This window comes from Mirounga angustirostris, unplaced genomic scaffold, assembly GCF_029215605.1.
Source record: "Mirounga angustirostris isolate CCGP_5_RB_7025 unplaced genomic scaffold, mMirAng1.0.hap1 SCAF_7, whole genome shotgun sequence".
NCBI lineage: Eukaryota > Metazoa > Chordata > Mammalia > Carnivora > Phocidae > Mirounga > Mirounga angustirostris.
In genome coordinates this window covers 102,896,554-102,917,127 of record NW_026991715.1, presented here as the reverse complement: position 1 = coordinate 102,917,127, position 20,574 = coordinate 102,896,554, and the positions used below count along the sequence as shown (strand labels likewise).

The window sequence follows — 20,574 nt, the reverse complement described above, 5'->3', positions numbered from 1 at the left end:
ATTAGTGCACAGATAAATACACATTTATTGAGCAAGTCAAGTAGACAGATTAAATTCTCATGAATGCAACCATCATTTCTATCTAAAATAAAAAATAAGGGGCACCTGGGTGGCTCAGTCAGTTAAGTGTCTGCCTTCGGCTCAGGTCATGATCCCGGAGTCCCAGGATTGAGTCCCGCATCCGGCTCCCTCCTTAGCGGGGAGTCCACTTCTCCCTCTGTCCCTCACCCCGCTCATGCTTTCTCTCTCTCTCTCAAATAAATAAATAAAATCTTTAAAAATAAAATAAAATAAAATAGCTGAGTGAAACATGGCTTTTAAAAACAACCCATTTAGGGCACCTGGGTGGCTCAGTCGTTAAGCGTCTGCCTTCAGCTCAGGTCATGATCCCAGGGTCCTGGGATTGAGCCCTGCATCGGGCTCCCTGCTCGGCGAGGAGCCTGCTTCCCCCTCTCCCTCTGCCTCTCCCCCTGCTCATGCTCTCTCTCTCTTTCAGTATCTGTGTCTCAAATGAATAAAATCTTTTAAAAAACCAACCTATTTAATTTTAAAAACTTCATGGAAAAGTCTGTAGATAAACATTTTTAAAAATGTTTTTGATTTGATGGTCTTGTACCAATTAGGCACTGAATTATTGATCTTTAGAGGAGCAATCTCAAGATGCTTAATCATTGAGGCATTAGGTTTAATCATATACTTCCAGAATTATAATTAGGCAGCCATAAATAATTTATAGGAAGCTATTCAGTGGCATTGTTGCTATATGTAAATTTGCAATACTACTATTACTTACCACCAATTAAATAGCTACCTTTCTAAACAAGGAATAGTCAAATCTTTACCCTGAAATGTATATTAAAATATCAGTATTTCTGATTTTTTCAAACATCTTAAAACTAAATAATTCATGTAGCTATTATTAATTTACTCATAGTATCAAACACTGTGCTAGATGCTCATCCCTACCCCATTTCACAATCTTTGTTTCAAATTTGTTCTTCCTAAATATTTTCATCATCTGGATCAATAAAATTAGTGTGAAGGCTCCAAAGGACATTTTATAAAAATAAAAATCAGATCTGGAAAATGTTTTTCAACTTCCTCATACTTTCTTTAGTGTCGCCTGCCTTCTACTTCAGTCTTTATGAAGATGCTTCAGATTCTCTCATCACGTCAGAGCATCCACTCAGGAATTTCCAAGGTCTCTTCTGCATAGCTGTCATGGTCCTATGGAATTAAGCTTCACCCTACGTATTCATACCCTGCATATTCATACCATATATATGCACCCTATCGTTCCAATCCACTCACATTAGCTGTAAAATATTAGAAATTATATAATCCGTCTAGTTCTTAATTTCTGCATTTATAAGAGAAGGTGATAATACTATTATCTAGCTCATAGGATTTTTGTGAACATTAAGTGAGAGTCATACACACCCTAAATTTATATTTTTACAATATTACTACTGCTAATATGCAATGACTTTCTTCATGTTGTCTATACCCTACTGCCCTTTCCCACAGAACTGTTCCTATTTTCCATCTATTTAAATCACACTGATCCTGTTAGTTCAGTTCAACTCTCTCTTTCATGAAGTCTTCTTCTACAAATCCCACCCACTCTGACCAGTTAGCTCTTTACTGTTGCAAAAACCCACATTATAATTAGAGGCCAGTCAGTTGTTGTAAAATTCCTTTATTAGTGATTATATTGGCTTCCAACTTCACTATAAAATCAGTGTTCCTCAAACAGTGCCCTTCAGATAGTATCTGTGTCAGTCATGTAGAAAGCTTTTAAATATGCAGATTCCTGAACCCCATCCCAGACCTACTGAGTCAGACTCTAGATAAGGGCTTTAAAAATATGAATATTAATACTAGACTCAGATGATTCTACTGCACAGAAAAGTCTGAGAATCTTTTCTACCTGATGTTTCTACCTGAAAGACATACCACTCTCCTCTCCCACCATCTGAAATATTCTTCTTTCCATATACCCTCACCTCCCTCTTCAGACAATAAGATTAAGCTTTCTTGACTCTAGACTTAGCCCCTGTGTAAGAACCATTTCACATCCTTCCACAGTCCAGCTTAATTGGCATAGTGCTACTTAAGTTAGCACTTAATAAATATTTTCTTGTAGCTTGATGTCCTGCAGTCCTTCAACTAACTACCCCTCCAACAAATTCATCCAATCCATATCTGCTGAGCATCTATTAATTGTCAGGCATTGTGGTAGGTACTGTCCATGCATCTCTGATCCTCTTCTATGGCTTACTTTTGTGTGTTACTTTTCTAAGATATACGTAGATTCACCTTCAAAATTCACTAATTGTTGCTATTGTGTTAGGAGAGAAGTTATATCTTCAATTGCCAATTACTTCTAAGTTAAGACCTCTTGGCAAGTAAGTGGGCGGTAAGTGCCAAATTATAGAGCAAGGAAAAATGAGACTTGGCAATAAAAATACCAATAGAATGTTAACAAAATGAGGACCAGCAAGAGCCAATGGGCTAAACACATTCCTATATTTTTCCATATAAATAGGGACAGGATAATATAAACCCATTTCTCTCCTTGTTTAATAAAATATGTATTTTGTAAATAAAATGCACACTGGAAGCAACATATAAATCATGTGTTTGTGGGCACCTGGGCGGCTCAGTCAGTTAAGTGCCTGCCTTCAGCTTGGGTCATGATCCGGGGTTCTGGGATCGGGTCCCATGTCAGGCTCCCTGCTTATCAGGGAGCCTACTTGTCCCTCTCCCTCTGCTGCTCCCCCCGCTCATGCTCTCTCTCTCTCGCAAAATTAAATAAATAAATACTAAAAAAAAATATTGTGTTTGTGTCTTTTAAAAACTCATAACCATCCTTCCTCTTATTCCTCTTTTAACTGTTTCTAAGTATTTTTGTCATCTGAAAAATGTAAGTTGACTTTGGAAAAACTGAGTAATATCAGAATAGAAACAGTAAAGAGTAGCTGTGTAAATATGAGTCAAGTTGATTTATAATTTTTTTTTAATTTCCATTTATATGCTATTTAAATCCAGTTCTCTATTTTGTATATGATTTGTATATTATTGTTAGTGGTGCATAAGTAAAAGTAAATATATTTTCAAATAATTGATAGCTAGAATTATGACTAATAATCTATAAAATGTATTTTTAAATTGTTTTTTGAAAAAATACAGAGTGAATAAAAAATAAAATGTCAGTATATTCATGTGTATGTTTGTAAGATCATGGAAAAATACACATCAGTTCACATTAGTGGTAGTACAGATGAGTATTTTTTTTAAAGGAAGAATAAGTGTGTAAAAATACTCATGGTGTATTAAGTGAAAATGTAGACTATAAAATTTTCTCTACAAAATAACTGCAATGTGTCAAATATGAATAAACAAATAGATGAGAACTAGAAGGTAATATACACCAATTAAAATACAGTTTTAATGAAGTGATGGGGATGTGGATAATTTTTGCTTTTGTTGTTTGTTGGCATTTTAAAATTGGTTTTGTCAGAATGTATCACCAAACATAAATGAAAATTGTGATTCAGCAAAAGATTATTGAGAAACATCTCAATGACAAATCTCTTTTCTCTTTGTTTGGAGATAAAACCACAACACCATTCTTTATACCAATGGTTCTCAACTGGAGACAATCGCCTCACCCTACATGACACATTTAACAATTTCTGGAGACATTTTTGGTTTTCACAATAGCAGGAGTACTTCTGGCAGCTAATAGGTAGAGACGAGGATGCTGTTTAACATCTTACAACACACATGACAGCCCCCTAACAACAAAGAAGTTTCTGGTCCAAAGTGACAATAATGCTGAGGGTAAGAAATCTTGCTATAGAATGATCACAAAACAAATCAGTGCCCTTCCCCAAAATTAATATACACACACACCCCTCCCATATAGCTAGGAAAAATACTTTGTCTGACTTCCATTCTTAAAGGAATTCCCACAACCATTTAATTATTTGAGTGGGGGTTGAGAAGACTGCATGGAAATACCCATGATGCACTATAATATGAAATCTGAGATACTTCCTTAACCTGCTTTCTCTTGCAGAGTAAGCCTATAATCATATCTTTATTTCATGCCATAGTTAAGCAAGAGCATTGTTCAGGGTACCCATAAAGTCACAGCAAAATAATTTTTCCTAAGAATTAACTAAGAAAAAAATAGATTTATAAACTGTAATAGCAAGTGGCATAGATGTTTAAAAATAGGTAAGTCTTCTAGAGATATAATCTTTATAATGAGTCTCATTGATACTACGTGGGATGGAGGAAGGAAAGATCTGGGAAGAAAAAAAATTCAACCACCTTTAAGAGAATTATTTGTAGGAGAATTTATCAGAAAAATGTGTTCTCGATGCAAAAAGTTCAATTGAAAATGAGGTCTTTGTAATAAAAAAAATAAGGGAAAGGGTATGGTCTTTTCACATAGCGTCCTCCCACATCTCATAATCACTGAGTTTATGGTTCTTAAACATATACCAGCCACTATTTTCTGACAATGATTGGCTTTAATGGTTATCTGACAGATTCTTCTGGAGCAACAAGAAAATTATTAGACAAGTTAAAAACAGTACCCATTCATAATGAAATAAATTATGGCACAAGAAATATCCTGGATTCTTCAAGATGTTATGTAAATCTTCCTTCATTGAATGGTTTAAATTATGCTCAATAGATATAATTTAACATATAAGTTTCTCAAGGATGAGGACCATTTCTTATATTTAATATATACTGAATTAAGTACCTACTTGGAATCACTTTAATAAAATTGAGATTTTTTTTTTTAAGGTGGAGAGAGTGAGTATGAAGGATTAATTTATCCAGTCTATCCACTGTTTCAAAAAAAAAAAAAACAATAAAAACGAACACTACAACAAAAGAGGGTCCTCAAGGAATGAAAATGATTTTTTTTCAAATGAGGCCTTGCTACATTTAAAACTGCAGTATAATCATATGGCTTAGATTAAGGGACATGAAATCAGTCATTTACTAGCTGTGTGACCTTGAACAAGTCACTTAACCTCTCTGGGCCTCAGGTTCCTCTTTTGCAAGTAGGTTGATGGTAGCCATCTCACTGTTTTTATAGGAAAATTGGATGAGATAGTGTAAATCAACAGGATACCTACATGAGTTAAAAACTCAATAAGCATTAACTATAATTATTTTATTATATTAGTGTTATGATGACAATGAAAAATGTTGGGTACCATACAAGAGAGGGAGACGGGTAGGAGAGTGGAAAGAAGAAGAAGAAAAAGAAGAGAACATGACAGCTTGCTAAAAGCTGGGTAGGAGGGTTTCTAAGCATAATTTATTTAGAATTAAGTGTGCCTGTGGCCAGTGAGTGTTCCCATACCCTTCACCATGCTTCATGCTTTCTGGCTATCCTTCTGTGTGTCCCAGGTAACCTCACTTACTTACCCATTCTCCACAGAGGCCAATTTTAACCTCCTCTATTCTCAACAGAAAGTGTTTCCCATGTCAGAGAGAATACAGAGGTCTTCCATAAAGCCACCTTGTCCTGCCACTCTACCAATCCCTTGCGTTGTATCTGCAACCTACTCCCCTCTAAAGGAAACTTCTCCAAATTATAGGCTTAACTGACTGAGCCACCTAGGTGCCCCACTTTCTTCTTTTTGAAACTCTCTTGTGCCTCAGCTTCCAGAACACTCTTATCTGCAGGTTCTCTTCCTAACTCTCTGATTGCTGCTTAGCTACTTTTTAATCTTTGTGGACTCCTTTTCAGCATTTCTCCACTTAAATTACAGTGCTCACCAGATCTCCATTTGTCACTTTCCCTATTTAATTGTACCCATTCCTATTGTTATAAGTACTACTTACATGCTGACAATGTCCAAGTTCATCTCTCTAGTCATGACTTTTTATATAGCTCTAGACGTATATTTTCCAATCTCCATTGGGAGATTTCATGTCTGTAGAAAAGTCAACATAGCCCAAACTGAGTTCCCTGTCTGTCCATATGCCTAATCCCCCACCCCACCTCCAACTTGGCTGCCCTTTTTGCGTCCTCCATATTGATGGCAAATGGTGCCATCAGAAATTTGGGATTCACCAAGTCCTTTTGCTTCTACCTTGTAAATGCCCCAGTTTTATATCTTCTCTTTTACATCCCTTTCTCAATTCATCAATTCTTCCTGGATTTTTGCAATGAGTTTTCATCTTATCTCCCAACTTTAGGTTTTGCTTAACTCTGTATTTCAGAAGCATCTTCCTGAAGTGTGAATCTATTCATGCAATTCTCCTATTCACATCCTTTCATGGGTCCCTACAGTCTTCAAAACAAAATTTAAATTCTTCAGAAAGGTGTAAAAATGGTCTTTATTGGTTGATCACTGCCTATGATCTCAATACCAGCTCTTATCACCTCCTTACTCCCACTCCAACTCCAGCCATTTAAAACTGCTTGCAAATCCCTAACCCATTTATCTTTCCTGTGTTTTTTTCTTCTATGTGCCATTATTTCTGCTTGGAACATCATTCCATAGCCCTCCAACCCCATCTTCACCTAGTAATTACTATGTAATATCTCAGTATTCTCTATTCCCAATATACCCTATTTCCTCCTTCATTTATAATCCTGCATTGTGATTCTTTCTACATTAGTTAAACAGTGAATGCCTTGAATTTGAGGCCTATGACTCTATGCTCTGTTTCTCCACATATCGGTACAGTGTCTAGTGAATAATAACAAATTGTTGCTATGAAAACAAAAGAGTTCATGCAATATTTGCGACATTCACCAGGAGTCAAACATCCAGCCAACCATTGTGTATAGAGCAAAATCACATGGGGAGATACACTATAATTCTGTCTATATGCAGTTTATAAACATGAATTAGGCAGCTAGAATGAATATGTAACATATATAGCAATTTGAAGTGGCAAATACCAAATGAATGGTGAAACCAACAAGTGACAAAGGAACCCATGGGAAATACAGACCACTAGGTACTCATTGGCTGCTCATAAAAAAAGTTTTAGAGAAAAGATAAGTATAATTATAGTAAGAGTCTACAGAAGAATTAAAAATAGTGAACACCTAGATGCTAAGTCTCATGAGGTCAGGAGACAAATCAATCTTGTTCATTGCTCCGTTTCTAAGGCCTGTCAACATGGCTGAATCATAGTAGCTAACTAAGCATTTGTGTTGAATTGAATTTTAAACTGTGCATCTGGTGATGCAAGAAAACATCTGTTAAAAAAAAAAAAAAAAAACAGCACTTTTTCTCTTTTGCCATTCCATAAAAAGGTAATTTGTGTGTGTGTTTACTAGAACTATTTCCTCAAAAGTGAAATATTGCTTCACTCTTTGGTTGGCAAATGTGTTGTTTCAAGATGGAGAAGTATCTGCTTTAAATGAAGAGAAAGCTATTTCGGTCCATAATTCTCAGAGCCAATTTTGGATCTTAAAATGCACTTTTCATCAAAGAGTCTTAACAAAAAGATTCCTGCCAATGTAACCAAGACATCTAAAAATATTTCATTCTAAAGCCAAGTTTTCCGTTCAGGAGCATTCTAATTGAAATCACATTTTTCCAAAGACCTAGCATTGGGCCAATAGTCACATGAGTAAGCTACCATCCTCACCTTCATGAGTAGGACCTCACAACTGCATGATATTTAGGAATTCTGCATTTTCCTTACATTTATGCTGGATTTCCAAGTTTTCCAGGAACTTCTTTGTACTCAACAGAGCTATTATATACTAAACCAACCAGCAACACATATAACTTTGAGTTGAAGTCAATTTAACATGTCTCCTCTCATTTCAAACAAAAAAAAATTGAGACCTGGTAATATAAATTATTGACCCAAGTACATTTAGGGCACAGCTGGAGTAGCAGAGTCTCTTGAGTGATCACCTGTTATCCAGTCTTCCACATAAGCTATGTTCATGGAACATCAATGCTTTCACATATATTGTTTTATTAATTCTAGTAGTCACCTGAGATAGGTAAAATGGGACTATTCCTCCCCTGTAACAGGTGAGGAAATTGAGCCCCATCTGTCTGTGAATTCCCTCAGGATGACTGAGCAGCAGAAGCAGAACTAGTATTCAAGACTCTTGACTTAGTTCAGATATTTCTATTATTGTCATTTACCAGGAGCATCAAATTGACATGGGTCTTTTCCTTTGGTACAAATGAGTCATTTACAGTCTAAATGGGCTGGTGTCTACCATCCCTCAAAGAAGATTTACTATAGTAAAAGAAAGTTACAATTACCAGAGTTTTCAGGTCACAAAAGATGAGGCAAAAATATATACGTTAATTAATTTTGAGGTTTCATTTAAATAATCAATCAATCATTCTTTCAGAACTAAAAATAATCAAAAAATACTAATAATTTTAGACCTGTATACAGGGGGCAATATGCCATGAACATATTGGTTTTTTTTTTTCTTTACACACCAGTGATGAAATTTCCCATCTGTTGCTTCAAATCAAATAAGCATACTTAAAAATAACATACATTGCAAAAATTTTTCTTAAAGTCACTCTGTTAGCTGAAATAAGTGTTAATTTTTCAACAAGTAAAAATGTGTCTGGACAAGTCCACATGTGTTAGCAGTAGGCTAAGAAAGGAATCTGGCATGGGATTCTTAACGCTTGGTTCTAATCATTAATGCTGCAGTACTGGCCTATTTACAACCTGATATTTGTTTTTGCACTTTCAACATCCCGTGATTTTTCAGCAACACTAAATAGCTTTAAGAGATGACACCTCGCCTTAGCTGGTGTCTATATTTTGACTAGCAGATCTTGGCTCTGTGTCCAGCTCAGATGCCTCTCCAAAATGTTGCATGCAGGTAAAAGGTGAACAAAACTTAAGGAAGAAAAAAAAAAAAAACAAAACACTACTCTAAACAATTGGGGGATATAACACATCTAAGTTCTTAGCTGACCTATCACAGCAACTTCTAATCTTCTCATCATTCATTGTCTGTTTGGATTCTATTCCCTAATTTTTCCATAGAATACCATTTTGTGATGTGGTTATGTAAAAAACAACATAAATAAATCAAAAGGCAAAAGAAAGGAGTCTAATTTAACCACATATAGGGCACACAGAACCATACCTGATTTCTATATCACTTTATTTCTAGCAACACAATTTAGATTCAAGTGTTTGGGACTTGGGAGGTACCCACATTAGGACATTTTTAAATTGTTATGGTAAAACTCCAAATTTAAATCAATGAAACACCTCCATAATCCCACAAAGTGAATATTTGTGTATCTGAGAAATTAGTTTCCCTAGGAAGATGTATTCTCTAGAAAACAGGGGATTTTCATAATGTGTGGGAAATCTGTGGTTCTGAATCACCCAATATTGTCTCAGTCTGTGTTTGTATCCTATATATCAAAAACCTCCCCAATAATTAGAATATAAGAAGATACACACGACATTAAAATATTGCTGACATTTGAATATTCCCTGGAGTAGTCGTGAGATGTTTTATAACCTTGTGATACCTCAGGATTATCCAAACTATCTTTGGAGAGTGTATAGGGATAAGGTTGGTTATTTGAGCTTGCTCTCTATTTGAATTCTGAGAATATGAAAATTTGCATTATGTTGAGAGCATATCCACTATGTAGTATTTTGTCTCTCTTGAGTTAATTAATAAGTGTCCTAACTTTCAAGTCCTGGTGGCTGACTTAGAAGTGTTTTGCATAAAACTTTACACACGACATCCTCTTCTTTAAATAGTGCATTTCATTTCTAGGAAGAACCATGCCACAACACAATCTTCTGAAATGTGCTGTGTGCCTTCAGTATTGAAAGTAATACTTGCATCTTACATTCAAATGTGACCTTTCTAAAGAGACTTTTCCAAAGGAGAAAACTTCAAAAACACAGAGTAGAAAAGTCACTGGAGAAACAAGTAAGCAGCCCAAGTAATCAGGGAGTATCTGGGACACTTTTCATTGTTTTGTGTGCCTGCAGTGTCCCAACATGGGCAGCAGGGGGCGCTCCTGCATGAAGCAAACCCCCCACAAGTGTCCCTGGTGGAGAATACGGAGGCTTTTTCTCTTAGTATTTGCCCCAAGTCCAACGAGGTAGCCAATAAGGAGTGCTGTTGTCCATAAACCGTACAAGCTTAGAACATGCAGTGAATAACATTGCAGAAGTGACTGACTAGGGCACATGGGTCTGAGCTTGCCTTTAGAAAACAGGGTGACCAATTTTTGTTATTTACTTTGGTGGGCAGCAGATGTTAAAAGAGCTGGTTAACAATTGTGGGAGGAGGTGATTGCCATCAGCTGTGAAGAGGCCATCTCTGAAAGCAACAAGTGGACATCAGTATCCCAGGGTCATTTATTCAGCCTCTTTGTGACAGTTTAGGTTGCCCGTTATATTCCCTGTGAAATATCAAATCAAAACCCTTCCCTCTTTTCCTGACCTCACCCCAAATTCAGAAAATCCTTGATGATCTGGTTTCCCACTAAACCTTAGGAAATGTGGCTTCTGCAGGGGATCTTCTGCATGTGGCTGTGATTTGCACGTAAATTATGATGCATTTTACTTGCTCTGTACCAGTTCCTAAGTATCCAAACCAGGTTGGAAAAATCGTTAGGGACCAAAAGCAAAGGCTTGGAAACTTCAAACACAGTGGGCTCCAAAGCAAAATCCCCAGTCTTCACCCCCACTTCATGCACATACTCATGCATACACCACCCCCACCAAACGGCTCCTTTCTACTTCCTGTCCCCAAATGAAGGTCTGCGGAGACACAACCATAAACCTCAGTACTCACCATATTGACTTCGGAAACCATATCAATGCTGGCGATGTCAATGTTCATTCCCACCGCCACAGGGGGACCTGCGAACCAAGATAGCCAGCCACGTGATTTCTCAGAACTTCATTCATTCTCAGCAAGAGCTGTCCCTGGGCATGGGGTATTCTGCCCCAAATTCCTCCCCCACTGCTCACCCTTATATTCTTCACTTCTCCGCTCCTTTTTAAAAAAGAATGCCCGACACTCCTCGAGGGAATTCTCTGTGGAACATGTACACACGTGCCCTCCTGGAAGAGGGATTCCAATCCTATCTACATATGTAGATGTCTCAGTATGAGAAAATACACAACTCACAGAAGCCGGAGGAACCTGTCTAGCCCGAGGGAATTTTTATATATTGCACTAAAACCCCCTCCTCCTCATTCTTTCCCACTCCCCTTCAGTGCGTGCAGGTTTTAACTCTTTGAGCTTCGTAAGAGTCTAAAGCAAAATTAAATGGGCATATCAGTGTATCTAAGGCTGCAGCAAGAGGTCCCTAGCCCTTCTCCCATTTACCCTCCCTGCCTTTTAGCCCTCCCCAACCCCTTCCCTCCCACCGCCACAAACAGTGGGGCTTCCAGGACTGGATAACATCCAGACATCAGCCACTTTAAACCATTGCCAGAACTCTTCCAAAGTAGGCGGGCACAGGGGATTAATGTCACTTTTCAACCAATTGCCTGCACATTTTGTTCTCAAAAATGTTCACGATGGCCTCCAGTAAGCCAGGTTCTCTAGGCACACCATTAACTAAACTTAAGAGGTTTGTATCTCAATGAAGCAAAGACGGTGAAGCAAAGGATCTCAGCAGTGAAGCTAAAGAACAGCAGTCACCTATACACTCTAAGAGGGTCTCACTGAAAGACCATCTAACTGCTGGATAGCAACAAATCGGCTTAAGTTTGGATCACTTTCTCAATATGGTAACACAGAGAGAGACACATTCGATATACCACAAGCAGCCAACAATGAGGGAGAAGGAAGACACAGCGCGCACAAAGCTCACAAGACAGCTTAGGCTATAGCTGGGCTGTTTCTTATTTCCAAGGCAACCCCATTACCTCCAAAATCTGGTCTCAGACGAATGTCATAGCCTTTCAGGAGTCTATCCACTGTCTCTTTAACCAGCGACATATTACTAGGGTCATTGACACTAAAGAAAGAAAAGACAATAAACAGGCATCAGTAAGGCAGCAGGCACAGCGTCTTCAGCATCTATCTGATCCTCACTACAGATCCCTGCTCACAGAGGTATGCAGACCGAGCCCTTCAAAGTGAAATGAAAAAGAGAAATGCTGGGCACACTTACCTCTGCGCACAGACAGCGGCGATTATTAAGGGGAATGACCAAATCCCAAAGTAGCCCTTTTTCCGGACTCTCCACATCCCTTTAGTTTTTGATGGGATTGAGGGTTTCACTGAGGAGAGGAGATCCAACTTAGACTGCCCAGTGCAGTAATTCTAATGTGAGGCGCATGCGCACGGTGTACCAAAACATCAAAGGGGCAGCGGCGGCTGCCTGGGACCGAGCAGATTTTCTGGCTAAGAAAAAAAAAAAAAAAAAAAAATTAAAGGGGAAAAAGGAAAAACATATATATGTATAACATATACATATTTGAGTAATATAGGAAAGTCACCCCACAGGAGGGCCCAGAGTAAAATCTTTGTTTTCCTTTCGTTAAGACAAAAACAACTAGAGCGTCTGGTAAGTTTTGGTAGTTCCTGGAGGCAGTTTTGCACCTCACGGGTTTTTGGGGCGTGTATGTGGGTTTCCTCTTAAATATGCAAATCCAGATAGGGAATTTAAAAGACAGCAGGTGTGGAGTGCTAGTGGAAAAGGGGTGCCTGGGAGCCCACTTCTGGTATCGGCAAGCCTAGGAGGAGAGGAGTTTGAACTTTATTTCCTGGCAAATGGCATCCCCTGCGTGGGGCGAGACGTGTGCTGGAGATGGGGTTGTGCGGTGGGGGGAGAGGGGGAAGGGACGGTGGGTGCAGTAGTCAAGGGGGGAGGGAAGAAAGAAACCAATGGGAGAAGTGCTGAGCAATCCGTCGGATTTGGGGCGGGAGGGGGGGGTGGGGGAGTGGAGAATAAGAAAGAAACGGAAAGATAAAAAAAGGAAAAGAAAGGAAGAATAAAATGATGCCTGGTCTCTTCTAGGAGTCTAGGAACAAGCTTTTCTTCACTACTCACGAGCGATTTCGTTCTCCTCCTCCTCGCCCTTTGCCCCCTATTCCCAGAGAAGAAAACCTCGGGGTCCCGGTTTCTTGCCGTGTGACGTGCCCGACCCGCTAGTCCGGATTATTTATAGAAGAGGGAGGGGGGCGAGGGGAGCAGAAAGGCAACGCCGTCTCTCCAGGTTTCGGTCGGATTCTGCACTGGGAAATTATTAGTGGGGAGGGTGGGGTTTGGATGAGGGGGGTGATGGGATGTGGGAGCGTGGGGAAGCCGTGGCTAGCGCCCGACCCTGGGTGCCGGCGGCGAGGGGCTGCAGCGGCGACACGGCGCAGCAAGGGCAGGTGGCCCCACGGGGGGCGCCCCTGGCGGACCCCCCGCGCCCCCTCGGAGCACGCGCAGAGGCGCGCGCACGTGCCGGCACTCTCGCAACCCGCCTCCCGCCGCTCCTTACCTCCCGGGCCTGCGCTCGCCGCCCACTCTTGCCGCGGGCGGAGCCGGCGCCCCCCGGAGCTCCGTCCCAGCTGGCGAGGGCCACTGGCGGCTAGCGACGCCTGGCTGCTCGGTGGCTGAGTGTGGCTCGGGATAGGAAAAGCCAGAGCGGTCCCTGGAAGGCGGCAAAAGGAGGAAGGGGCCTAGGGACGCCCGGGGACCCGGCGTTCTCCCGCTGTCTCCGCTCCACCTCGTCCTCGCTCGCCTTCCCGGGGCCAGAAGCTACTCTCAGACCCCGAGGCTGCCTATTCGCTCTCGCCCGAGGCTTTTCCCGGCTCCCCACCGCCACCGGGCCCCGGAGGAGGCAGCGAGCGAGCTCGGCGGTTTGAGACGGAGGGAGATACTCCGTTCACGGCCGAAATGTTTCCTCAGCTCGAGGGAGAGAGACGTGCTGCGGGAGCCGGGAGCTGCTACGAGGCTGGGGGGTCTGGGCGTGTGAAGGAGCCCGAGGCCAGGACGAATGCCTCTCCCGGGACTCCGGAGTTATCTTGGAACGGGGGAGGAGGGAGGAGGGCGTGTGGGGCAGGTGCTCGCGCTCCCCCTTCCCCCACCACTCAGTGAAGAACGGAAAAGCCAGAGCCCAAACCTACGTTCTGGACCCAGAGCAGTTTTCGTTTCTAACTCCTTCCTATTGCTGATCGTTGCTAACCATTAACTGAGCGCTTACTACTTGCCAGGAGTGCTTTATTAATTAATTCTTACAACAGTCCTAGGAGTTAGCCATCGCCTCAGTTCCCTCATGGATTTAGAAACTGGCGCACTGAAGCGAAGGAACTTGCCCAAGGTCACCTAGTGGGCTAGAGGTGGAACCCGAACTGGACTCCAAAGCCAGTGTCCCTAACCATTCGACCAGACAGCCTTGGTTCCCAAGTCCGAGACCAAGCCGGCTGCGGGCTGCCGGCTCCCAGCTACAGCACAGCTCCCCGAGCCCGCGGAGCCCTCCGCGGCTGCGGGAGAAGCGGGAACGCGCGGTTGCAGGCTTGCATGGCCCGAGTCTGAACAGAGGAGAGGCGCCCGTCGCCCGCGCCAGCTGTAGTGGTCTCCGCAGCACGCGGACTCCTCGGGGTCCTGGTCCCAGCCAAGCTCCGGACCCATTTACCTCTTGACCGCCTCCCTCCCTCCCCCCACCCCGCCTAGGTCAGAGGGTCATCCTGGGGCAGCTCCGGGGAATGACTCCTAGGGGAGGGAGGAGGCGGGAGGGCTTCGAGGCGGGAATCCAACAGCTCGCCTAGGAGGGAACGCGAGCCGGAAGGGAGAGCTGTGCGCCTTCACTAAGGGAGTTTTGGATTTGAGTCAGGTAAAACAACGCCATAAACCATGCAGTTCTACAGTCTGGCGTACTGCGGGGCTCCAGGCTCATAGGAATCCGCTGAGAGACAGACAGACAGACAGACGGGGAGAGAGAAGGAGAGAGAGAGAGAGGAAATTCGTAAGTCTCCCATCTGCAATTATTACGGTTGAGAGTTCCAAGGACAAAATATAGACCCATGGCAGAGGAAAACTGCCAGTTTTCCTCTCTTTTTACACTTAGATACAATGAGAATCTTTTACACAAGCTAACATATAAGGGAAAACAAAGTTTAGGTTACCAGCATTATATCCAGAGGATTCCTAAATCAGTTTGAACCCCAGGTTAACTAACCCGTGAAAACCTAGGAAACTTGTCTTTTTCTTGAAAACACCCCCAAACAGGATTTTCCTTCTGACCATTAGTTATCCATGTTGCACTTTCTGCACTGTCAGCCTCTCCTACTTGACTCCCTTCATTTTGGGTTGAAAGAAAAATATTCAGTAAAGAGAACAATACCAAAAATACTGTCATCCAGCGGTAATAAAAATAGCCCAGTGAACAATTAAACAAGTACTTGTGGAAGCCTTGCCCTATACAGAAAATTAAGGAAGAGGAGGGCAAAGAATTAAAAGTAACTTGCATCTCAGCAAGTAAAACAGTAGCACAGTGCAAACTGTGAGTTTCAAAGGAACTGGAGGCAGAACTTTGGGTTCAAATCCCAGTTTGAATGCTTAGTATCTTTGTAACTTGGATAGGTCAGTAAGCCTGTCTAAGCCACGGTTTACTCTTCTTTAAAAATAAGAATGATAATTGTACCTTCTCCATTTGATTATAGAATGATGTAAATATATGTGTAGCATTTGGCATGAAATTAACAAATATTAACAAATTTTAATGAATAAAGCATAATCAGTGGACAGGAAAACAAACAAGAGTTAATAACATTAATGTATAAAGACTGAGTGGACATAAATTTAATGCAGTTATCATAGACTGGCTTGAGAAGAGAGGAGCTGACATTTCAAGGGAATTAAGATAAGGTTAAGAAGGCAATGTATTAAAGGCAATCTAAAAGAGAAATGAAAAAAGAATATTTTCTTTATGTGGTAGATAGGATATTATGGAATCCATAATTGGTACAAATAAATCAGCTTGAGGTATTGGATAAAATTTGCTTGATAAGTTAGTGCGTCAATTGAGATTTGAAAGATGGGTTAGCCTGATGAAGAGTTGGGGGAAGAGTGTTCCAGGAAGAAGGAATAGTATGTGCAAATATCCTGGGCCAAGAGAGGATGACATAAATGAAGAATGAAGGAAGAACTGTAAGACTAGAGGAAAAGAGGGGCACCTGGGTGGCTCAGTCATTTAAGCTTCTCCCTTCAGTTCAGGTCATGATCCTGGAGTCCTGGGGTTGAGCCCTGAGAGTTGGGCTCCCTGCTCAGTGGAGAGTCTGCTTCTCCCTCTGACCATCCCCATTCTCGTACTCTCTTTCTCTCTCTCTCTCATTCTCTCTCTCTCAAGTAAATAAATAAAATCTTAAAAAAAAATTAAGACTAGAGGAGAAGAGTAAGAGTGACCTCCCCAGAGTGATGTAGTTGGAAAGCTTTGCAGTAGCAATTTGGGACCATTGATCTGTGGAGGTAGAAGAGTGACAAGATGAGTTTTAATGACACTGGAGGAAGATGGTAGTAGCTGTAGGGAGATCTGTTATTGCAGGAATCCAGATGAGAGTTGATGTTGACCTGAATTAGGATAGTGACAGTGAAGATGGAGAGAAGTGACCAGAGTTATGTGATAGAACTGACTGAACTTTGTGACAGGTAGAATATGGGGAATGAGAGAAGTATCCAAAGATAACTCATACATTTCCTGTTTGAGCAATTCAGTAGTGGTGGTACAAGAAAGTTGCTGGCGATAATACACTTGGTTTAGGTCATGATAAGTTTAAGGAACTGTTAGCCATCCAAGGTGCACCGGATGTTTTGATCTCATGCACTTCTGAGCTTCAGCTTCAGCTCAGAAGTGAGGGGTGAGGTGAGACCAAATTTCTTTCTGTTCCATTCTAACACTTTTATTTCTCTTTCCTGCTTTCTGTTCCATTCTAACACTTTTATTTCTCTTTCCTGCTTTGATTTGTCTCTTTAGAACATATTACTATCACATTATATTTTACCCATTTTATTTCCATCTTACTGCATTGAATAAAAGTTAAAAAAAGAAAACAGAGATTTCTGTCTGCCTTATTCAACCCTGCATTGCAGTACCTAGTGCCTATAGTAGACACTTAATACATATGTTTTAATGAATGGGCATATATGTGAAGATCCTGAGGGTGTAAATAACTTAAATCACAGGAGCATATGAGACTTTTCTCAAGAGGATGAACAGAATGAGAAGACTAGAGGATCTAGAAGAGAAGCTTCTGGTAAAGGACAATTACAGCCATCAGAAGAGTCAAATTAGGACTGGTCCAAAAGGTAAGAGGAAAACTACTATGGTGATAAAAGCCAAGGAAAGAGAATATTCTGATAAAGAAGGACTGCTTAACTGTATGTGGTTTAAATTTTATCAAACATTTTTTCCATTATGCCAATCAAAAATTTATTTATTTGTCTGGCAAACCTTGCTTTCGCAGACACTGGAAAATAAAATCTCTCCTAAATTACTACAAATTCCAAATTATGGGCTTATAGCTCACCGTTGTCTTATTCTGCAGAATTAGAAATGTGAATTCTGTGTTCACGGAGTCCTGCCTGTTTCTCCTTCAGCATTTTAACACTAACATTAAACCCAGGTTTCTATATAATTCTTGGCCATGGTAAGCCTGATGACATAAAAATCAATTTAAATTACTTAACTAAAAATTAACATATAATAATAATAAAATAATAATGTGTCAGATACTTTCATTGTTCTACATGTAATAACATTTAATCCTTATAATATGCCTATGAAATGTTATTATAACCTTTTCTTATATGAGGAAATAAAAGTAGAAATTAAGTGCTATAAGATTATACAGATTTTAAGCAAATACTGAAGGACTCAGCCCTTCCTGATAACTATGTGACTTTATAAATAAAACTTATGTGGATTTGTCTACTTTGCAGTTAGTTCTCAGCTTGTCTCGTCTAGTAGTTAATACAACAGAAATAATATCTTAGCCCAAACAAAGGATCTCTGCATCTAACGGGGATTTGATTTAACAGTCAAATGACCAATAGGAAATTTTGAGTTACTGGATACTTTTTGAAAGTCCTTTTACCTTGAATATTCTTTAGTCCTTATACCTTTTAGCACCACCTCAAATTAATCGATCTTCAAGAGTACAGAAAAAGTGTGCCTTAAAGTACAAAATGAAATTACCGATACTCCAAATGGAGGTAAAATTGTTAGATGAGGAAATTACTTTAGCTCTGTGATGCCACACGAGGAAACAAATTAAATTCACAGTCTCAGTAGTAACAAAACACCACATCCCTTATCTTTCTACCAACTACTTCTCAAAACCTGAAGGTGGAGGAACGTGTGCCTCATCAATATAAGTAAAGGAGCAAAACTGATGTGTAAGCAGTGACACTGAAGATCCCAAGGAACAACTTTTCAAAATCTCTCTCAAGTTGGTTGGTTACTTAGGGATGACTTTGAGAGATGGCCAAAGAGAGGTAATCCAATGTGTAAAATGAAGCTTTCCAGAATGTGGGTCACAAACTCTGAGGTATCTCCTGATGCTCCTCTACCAGGACTATTTATCCAGTAGATGCCTGAGAGAACCTATGGTTTACAAACTTTCTGAGGGCCTATAAAAAATGTTGGAATCTTTAAAAAAAGTACATATTGGTTCCAAATTTGAAAAGCAAACTACAATGCTGAAATTAATTAATGTTTAATTAAATGTCTATAAAATATAATATGTCTGTAATTATCAAATTTAAATTTCATATGGGAAATGTATATTTTAATATGTTTTATATTATATGTCAAGGAGCCTCCAAAAGTTAGAGGACGTGGGCATATGAAGGTCTTAAAATGTTCCAGCTGTCACCAGCTTCAGGCAGGGTTAGTCTCTTCCTACTTCTATGCATCTGAAGCCAATTGTAGAGTCTTGCTTTTTTGGTTTTGTTTTGTTTTTCTTTAAATTCTCTCTGAAAACTTCTCCATTTGCTAATTCTACAAGGAACTTGTAGTCTTATTTTATTATTCTCCATGCTCACTGCATTCACCTACCTTGTTTGAGACACTCAGTAATTGATAAATTATAATTCCCAATTATTATTCATGGAGAATACTTATTAGTACTACTTGTTTACTAGCTTGCTTATTCTGTGATGAACATTAACAATTTCTCATTTAATTCTGTGAAGTATATTATTCAGTGCTCTTGGGGTTGAAAGGGACAGAAACTGAAAGCAAACTATCTAATGTAAGTAAATATTAGGTTATGTAGCTGAATAAGTCAAGAGTGTTCAACTCAGTACAGGTAGATTCAGAAGGCCTAAAGTAGCTCATCTCACAGTTCTGTTTAATGAAAGTTGGCTTCAATCTCAGGCTGTCTTCCAAAGATAACCGTCATAGATGAATGGATAAAGAGGATGTGGTTCATATACACAATGAAATATTATTCAGCCATCAGAAATGAATACCCACCATTTGCATTGACATGGATGGAACTGGAGGGGATTATGTTAAGTGAAGTAAGTCAAACAGAGAAAGACAATTATCCTATGGTTTCACTCATATGTGGAACATAAGCAATAGCACAGAGGTCCATAGGGGAAGGGAGGAAATCCAAAGGGGGAGAAATCAGAGAGGGAGATGAACCATGAGAGACTATGGACACTGGGAAACAAACTGAGGGTTTCAGAGGGGAGGAGGTTGGGGGGAGAGGGTAACAGGGTGATGGGTATCAAGGAGGGCACATACTGTGATGATCACTGGGTGTTAACTAATGAATCATTGAACACTGCATCAAGGACTAATTATGTACTATACAGTGGCTAACTGAACATAATAATAATAAAAAAGAAAGATAACCATCAGCTGCTCTAGTTTAGCAACATTGAGAAGATTAGCAATTTTGTAACTGCACTAAACTACATGATAGGACACTCTGGGGGGCTTGGATCCCACTCCTGTTTTCAACCTATCACTTACTCTGATTGCTGGGCTTGCGCTCACTCCTGGTCCTGAGGTTGGGATGAACCATATCCAAACTATGTGGACAATGAGTGGTTGAACAGTGATCCAAAGTCCGAGTATTAATGTGCTATTACCAGAAAGAGGAGGAACAGATGCTGAACAGATAAAGTCACAGATGTCTACTATAGGTGGGATAGGTGTTATTACTAACCATATGTTTTTGATACAGAAATTGTAACATGGGGACTTGAATATGGCTAGAAGAAGAACCCCAATTCACCATATCTGTTTTACATGAATGTCCCTGCAACTGGCCAATAAGGATGAATGAATGAATACATCAGTCTAGGACATCTGATCTTTCAGATTCATGTCAAGGGTGAAGGATTGCTACTTACATTTTAGCAGCTCCCATAGTCATGTGTGAAACAACCACCCTGAAAACTGTTTAAAAATAATCATGCTGTAATGGAATAAACATAAGTAAATACATGCAGGAACTCATATAAAAATTTAATAAAATTATGAACAAGAATGACTAGAGATAAAAGGTCCTCAATAAATGAATATTTGAGTAACTGGGACCTATTATTACCAGTATTGCAGTATTAATGTCAAATAATTGAATTAGCT

The 20,574-nt window shown here is 40.1% G+C and overlaps 1 protein-coding gene across 3 annotated transcripts in view; it reads right to left on the bottom strand.

The window, feature by feature from the left end:
- Positions 1–14,190, bottom strand: part of GABRB2 (gamma-aminobutyric acid type A receptor subunit beta2) — a 249,929-nt gene extending 235,739 nt beyond the window's left edge. Inside the window, exons 1-4 of one of the 3 annotated variants that reach the window (XM_064596592.1) lie at positions 13,474–14,190; positions 12,156–12,388; positions 11,908–11,999; positions 10,823–10,890 (exon numbers count right to left, since the gene is read on the bottom strand). In XM_064596592.1, coding sequence (XP_064452662.1) covers positions 10,823–10,890; positions 11,908–11,999; positions 12,156–12,232 — 237 coding nt within the window. In that variant the 5' untranslated portion in view covers positions 12,233–12,388; positions 13,474–14,190. Of the gene's footprint in view, positions 1–10,822; positions 10,891–11,907; positions 12,000–12,155; positions 12,389–13,037; positions 13,445–13,473 lie in introns of those variants that run through there. The other 2 variants (XM_064596593.1, XM_045901810.2) reach the window with 2 other exon arrangements.
- Positions 14,191–20,574: the final 6,384 nt, after the last annotated feature.